This window comes from Oryzias melastigma, linkage group LG15 (genome assembly GCF_002922805.2).
Source record: "Oryzias melastigma strain HK-1 linkage group LG15, ASM292280v2, whole genome shotgun sequence".
Classification (NCBI taxonomy): Eukaryota; Metazoa; Chordata; class Actinopteri; order Beloniformes; family Adrianichthyidae; genus Oryzias; species Oryzias melastigma.
Window position 1 is genome coordinate 1,458,650 of NC_050526.1, and position 6,833 is coordinate 1,465,482.

The following is a 6,833-nucleotide window of genomic DNA, read 5'->3' on the forward strand; positions in this document are numbered from 1 at the left end:
TGATTCAGATGGAGCACTACTGAAGGCCTAGGTGTGAAATGCACGGCCCGCCACTGCAATAATATATATATATATATATATATATATATATATTATGAGACAAACTGTATTTTAGAAAAATCTCCGTCTGTCAAGAGATTTTCTGCCTTTCTTTCCTTAAAGAATTTTCCTTACCTCTGACCAACTTACAACTTTTATCATTGAAGTCAATGGTAACTGAGAAATTGATCACCTATGGAACAGAGTTTCGTGGAAAGACCGAGGTCAGAAAGAGGGAATATATAGATACTCCTGGCAAAGCTGTATTAAGTGTCAGTGAAGAGGGAAAAGATGGATAAAAAACAAATTATTTTCTGTAGTTTCTTCATCATTGCAGTTACACATGAACGTGGATTACTCTTTTATCCCCATTCACAATCCTTCAGAATAATTACAGGTTCTTTAAGGCAAAGGTTGCATGGTCATTCTGATTCTGGAACTCTGTCAAATCCTCCTGCAACTCAGTCATTAACTTCTGTGCTGTAGCTGCAACAAGTCATTTTCCGGAAGGGGACTGCCATCCTGCTGTTCTTCCTATTACTGCTAACGTTCATGCTCTGCTGAGACGTGTTGGTGTTTTGTCGCATGAGCTTTGTCACACGGCTCGCTGTCTCTTTGATCTGCAGTTCTAGATGTCTCTGGATGGCCAATCCCAACTCTTCAGGGTCCACAGAGGCACCGTACACCTCCCAGGTCATCCCCTCTGCATCCCACTTCACGTCCTTCACTGGAGACTTTGCATTGCCAACTCTTTCATCACAGTTGGAACTCGGACTATCAAACAATTCGTTTTCTCCTTCATTAGCTACAGAGAGCTGAGGGAATCCATGAGAACTGGTCTGACCCGTCTGTACACCAGCATTCCTCAGAACCCTCTGGACTGTCATGGTGCCCACATCATGTTTGATGACTTTGACGAGGCTCTGATTACAGCCCTCGTGCCAATAAAGCTGTTTTGGGGGTTGTGTTTCTGGACAGGGCGATAGAGAACTGATCCAATTGCACTTGGGATTGCAGCAATGCATTTGATATTTACAATCCAGGCCTGTCTCACTGATGGAAGAGATGAGGCGAGGGGGGGGAGTGAGATGAGCAACTGTTGGAGGGGGCGTTAAGGTACGTTGGGCTTTGAGGCTAGGTTCATTTTGGGCCATGCGGGGAGGCAGTTGAGACACAGTTGGAATGGGTTGAGGGTGACAGTAAGCAGCAAATGTGTCTTCAAAAATGGGATGGTGCCTGTAGCAGTAAAGACAATGTAGTTCTTTGGTGAAGATGTGTTCCTCTTCTTTAGGACATTTCCCTTTGACGGATGTTTCAGTAGAAGGAGTGCAGGTGCACCTGATGTGAGGCTGAAACGCGTGCACCTCTCTGCAACAGGCCCCCCTGCAGACTGTCGTCACCATGTTGTAGTGCTGTACCTGCATGGGCTGCTTGCAGGCAAGCATTGATTTAGAGTCACTCTCATCATTGGCTCCTTTATCTGGTTCATGACAGTCAGGTCTATTAATCTCCTGTTCCTGAGGGGTCATCATGTCTTTCTCTGCAAATGAACTGCTTGGATGGCTCTTGTAAACAGGCAAAGGAGTTGGGTTCATGTTATCCATCGTCCTACCAGTCTTACCGGTTTGGCAACTGTCATCAGGTTAAGGTGGATCCTCTTAGGAACTGCACATTATTGATCCTATAGGATCACCTTGTTGTTCTGCTGGGCTCATGTCCATGAAAAACACATTTCCCCCACGACCTACGCACATCTATGGAACACCTGTAAGAACAAACACAAACAAGTTTAAAAAGGACCAGGCTAAACAAACCAAATTCAATCCTAATCCTAATTTGATTCTTCCTACTCCCTTTCCAGCAATTATCAGTCTCTGTTTGGCAATCATTATATTTAATGGACTCAAAGTGTCGTGTGTGTACTGTATGGACAAATTTGTATAAACCATATATAACCAACTAAACATCTACTAATCTCAAAGCATCTGCAGAGGTTCCCTCGTTCTTTGTTTAGGGTGGAGGAAACGGCATTGAGGGAGATCAGATTCGACAGTCTTAGCTCTGACTGCAGAGAGTTCCAGGCAGAGGGAGCAGCGCAGTTGAAGGACTTCTTTCCAAATTCAGTCCTGACATGAGGTACAGAAAGTTTATAAGAATTACATGAGCGAAGAGCATAATGACTGTTTGTCTTTTGAAGGAGTGAACTTAGGTAAGAAGTTGGGATGAAACAGTATTCTATATATAAAACCGAACCGTTCGGTACGCGTTCCAAGGTTCGGTACGCCATTTTTTACGGTACGCATTTTATTCATTCAGTATCACCGTGAGTTGCCTTTAGCATGTCTGTGTATTCATGTCTTTGTTTCTGGGTCTGTCTGCTCCAGGTCCTCTCATACTCTCCCCCCTCCCAACCAGAGAATCATTTGCCCTTCCCCCGGGAGGCGGAGTCCAAATTCTAAAATGAATAGCTGGAGGAGGCTAATTCAGTAGTTCTGTGGGCGCCATGTGCTCACGCTCCGGCTGTGTCGGCACGCGTTCTGGTGGCTTCTTTCAGTGGGAGTCACAATGTCGGACTTCAGCACGCATTTTTGTGGACTTTTCACTTTGTGGCCGCTTGGATTCGCACTGATGCAGCTGCTGTGTGAGCAGCTTCCAGCTCGTGTTTAAAGACGCGCCACTAACACCTGCGGTGTGAAGACATCTAGGGTTCACTGTCAAATATGATGATCAGGGAGCGAAACGCGTCACAAGAAGTACAATATCTGATAGATTTGCCTCATCTCTTTAGCGTATAATGTGGGAATAAACGTCCAACAAGACCGCCCACCTCTGACGTCATCAACCAGCCCTGTCACCGTCTGAAACTGAACAACTAAGCAGGTAACACAATCAAAACATCCCAGATATATTTCAAAAGACTTACAGTGTCCCCTCAGATAAACTGAAGAAAATATCTGACGCCATCAGAGTTTATTGCTAAAGCTCTGCAGTCTTTATTCAGTGGTTGATAATGAGGGTTTTGTCATTTAATGAAAACAGTTGACCCACAATATAGTGTACCAGCACGTCTATATTTCACAGAAAAATCTATATATACCTGCACTTTATGAACAGGTGTGCAAATTGAAGATGACTTGGTAAAAACACACAACTTTCCACAGTTGGACTTCTCAGGATTCAGAGAGCTTATTTCTTTGCAAATGTTCATTACATGACGGCCGTCTCACTGGAAAATTAAGAGTGCAGTACTGCCAAGACTTAAGAGCACAGCTTATAATATTGGAGTTTATTATATTCATGCTTACAAGTATTGAGGACTGAGGAACTTTTACATTTGATTACATTGTATATAAGTTGTAATGTTTACAAGTTTACAGGAGTTCTATTTAAGTGTGATTCTGCAATAACTGCCAAAAGATCTACGCTTGAAAAAAAAAATCACATTTCTTTTTTATTTTTTATTTTTGCCAAAAAAATCTGTGGAATGAAAGGATTTCAGGTTTTTTTTTGTTCAATACGTACCGAACCGTGACCCTCGTATCGAGGTATGTACCGAAACGTGAGCAAACTGTATCGCTGCATCCCTAGTAAGAAGGAGCTAAACTGAGAAGAGGCTTATAGATGAGGCTCATCCTATGCGAGAACCTCTGTGATGTAATGAGCGCCATTCAACTTTGGTGTACAGATCACAACGGTGAGTGAGGCGAGGACAAATCTTAATGCTGAGTGGTAGACGTCCTTTGGTAGAAAGGACGGACAGATCATTTTGAATTTACTTTATTTTGATAGATTTGGTGTGATCATATTCTCAGTCTTTGTAAAAACTGAGAAGTAAATAGTGTTTCTAATCAATGGAAATCCTCTTTATGTGGGTTTTGTGAGCTGAAACACCAGTTTATATAAAAATAAATATTTAAAATGATAAATTCAGAAATAGTGTCATGTCTTTTTACATAGTCATGTGACTTTTAATGACCTGTGTTGGTACGGTATAAATCTCTGATTAGAAGTTATGAGTCGGATGTGGATAATTCATGTAAGAGAAATGCCAAGGTCGATCTGGGGTGGGCTTATATAAGTCCGCTTCTTCCTACCCCCTTTCAAGGAATCTATCATTTGATGTCCATGTCTGACATATCTCTGTACAGATATGAATCCTCTGTTAATTGCATTATCGTTGTTTTTGATTGCTGAAATAATCCATTTCAAATCAAAAATCTTATCAAATAGACACTGAGCCCTGAATCTATATTCTATGAAAGTTAATGAAGTGATGGAAATAAATATACTTTTCCATGATATTTGAATGTTTTAAAGAAGATGTGTGTGTTAAGAGTTGAGGTGGTGGGAAACCAAACACAGGACTCCTGTTGTTGGTCAAGAATAGTTCATCCATCTTATAATCACCATTAGTGCTGTGCAGTCAGGAGGAGACTGAACACCTACATAACTACAGTTGGGTATCCACTTATTCTGTTATTTAGTATCTCTATTCAACTGAAATCGACTTTTAATACTCTTATTTTGTATTTCTAGCAGTTCCTTGAATATGTTTAAATTCATCTTCAGTTTTGATTTTCTTAGCTTTTTATTTTACAGATGCCTCTTTTTTCCCAAATCTTTGATTTCATATCAAAGTAGATGACTTTTTAGGATGACTTTAAATTTCTGTTCCTGGACTGATCTCATTTATAGAAACCATCAGATACAAGCTCTGTCGGTAGAATCTTCTATAGACTCTGTAGTTCTTCCACAGGTGTGCACTATTTATATTGAACCTTTCATTATACAAATAACAGCAGGACTGTTGTCAAATTAAAAATGAAAATGCAGCTGTCCAAAGTTTAGGGAAGGCTCAGGTCTCAGTTGGCAGAAAGTCAACGTTATGATCAGATCTGCAGCAATTCTTCTTGGGGTTCATCTCAGAGCATTTTATTTCTTTCAGCTGCAGAAAAGGATTAGACAGAGCTGCTGTAAATGGAGGAATGACGGTGAGTACCTACCACAGTGGAACATGGGGCTGAATTCTGTCTGTGAGATGTGCCGCCCCACAGATGAGGTGTTTCCTCTGCTGGCTGAACAGCCCCTGCCCCTCTCCTTCCCCCACTAACTCCTCCTCACTCCTTTGTGTCAAATCCCAAAATGGAAGGGATCGAGAAATAATCCAAACTGGGTTGTGTTCTTGAAATCCTTGCTGTGTGAACGGAGCTGCTGGGGCTAGCTGGTGCAGCTGTTGCGGCGGATGAATGGAGGGGGGAGGGGCTGATAAAGGATGCTGACGTCATTGTGCCTCCACCTGAAAAAAGGTGGAAAAATGAAGGGATGTTTGCACTGAGTCAAAGCAACCTTTGTTGTCCTGTCTTTCCTTTCCATTTCTACCAGTTTGACAGTCAGGGTAGCTATGCTATCTGGTTACAAGTGTGTCTGTTGCTATGGAAACTGCAACATGCATGTTCTAAGATGCATCAAGATGCCGGCCCACCAGGACAAATGAGCTTCAACTTCCTCTTCCAGGTTAGCTTTCTATGATGAAATCCTGCTGATTTGGGTCATAAAGGGACATCTGTTCAATGACCCCCCCCCCCAAAAAAGAAGAGGGTTGTTGTAAACAAAGCATCTAAATTAGAGATCTCACAAATACTCTCTCATTAAAGCAGCTCTCACATATTTAGAAGGTGCATCATGCAGAACATGTAGTTATTCCTATCCATGCCTAATGCACCAGACACAATTCGTAGGTCAAATTCACACTGTCGCCTTTTGGTACATACTAGGGCTGCCACGATTAGCCAACTAAATCATTACTTTATATTTTATGGAGTCAGAGTCTAGTAAAGTGGAAAGTTATATTGGCATTCTGATAGCTTTTTAGACTGGCATTTATTATGGTTTTTTAGGCTATTTTGTAGTATAGCTAATATTTCAGCGCTATTTTAGGTAATGTGGGATTTTTTTGTGTTTTTGTGGCTATTTTAGAGTTTAGCTAATATTTTAGATGCACGGCAGCTGTTTTGGCTAACTTTTTTCAGTTTTAATGCTAATTTGGCATTTAACTATTATTTTAGCTGACTATCAGCTTCAGGGTTTTTAGCTATTAATTTCAGCATCTTCAGCTATTCACACTAGAATTATCACAGGTAATGCTATATATCTAGTTTTTAGTTAGTTTAAAGCTAATGATGGTTAAGATGTGTGCTTTACATCCAGTTTGATCATGACCTGATTAGTCGACTAATCTGAAAAATTAGTCTGTGATTAGTCGACTATAGAAATAATCGTTTGTGGCAGCACTAGTCCATACACACCGGGTGCATCCACGCGGTCTATGTAAACGAGCGTGGAGCAGAATTTCTGACTCCAACGCACGTTTGCATGACTTCATTGAAAGTGGCGAGTCGATGCAGCTGGTCTGTGTGCATGTTAAGAGTTCAGATGAAGCCACTGACCACCTCATGAGAAATATTTTGATGAAGAGAACCAGAGATGACTGAACTTCAACACATATTGACTCAGGCTGCAGGAGTTTGAAGTGTGAAAAGGATAGGTGGTGACAGTGCACATACCCAAACATCTCCTGCAACACTGAAGGCCTGAGCCTCTTGCAGTATGAAGATGACCCTTCCTTTAAATACCTGGAGACAATAATGTGGATTTTATCTTTAAAAAAGCACAGCAACGCCTCCATCTTCTGAAAAAAATACGATTTTTTAAATATTATTAAGGACATCTTACCCATTTTTTTACCCATTTTTTTATTAAAAAAAACTTCCCACTAGTGTTTTAATTATGATTAT

General features: G+C 41.1%; 1 protein-coding gene across 1 annotated transcript; it reads right to left on the reverse strand.

The window, feature by feature from the left end:
* Positions 1-16: 16 nt before the first annotated feature.
* On the reverse strand, positions 17-5,494 carry si:dkey-191g9.7 (GRIN2-like protein). Its single transcript, XM_024261364.2, has 2 exons — positions 5,043-5,494; positions 17-1,804 (listed from the first exon to the last, which is right to left on the reverse strand). The coding sequence occupies exon 2, from the start codon at positions 1,641-1,643 to the stop codon at positions 501-503; it is 1,143 nt and encodes a 380-aa protein (XP_024117132.1). The 5' UTR covers positions 1,644-1,804; positions 5,043-5,494; the 3' UTR covers positions 17-500.
* Between the last annotated feature and the right edge of the window lie 1,339 nt (positions 5,495-6,833).

What these genes read in the sequence shown, in the direction of transcription:
- si:dkey-191g9.7 (XM_024261364.2), bottom strand. Translation starts at nt 1,643, where the DNA reads ATGGATAACATGAACCCAACTCCTTTGCCTGTTTACAAGAGCCATCCA.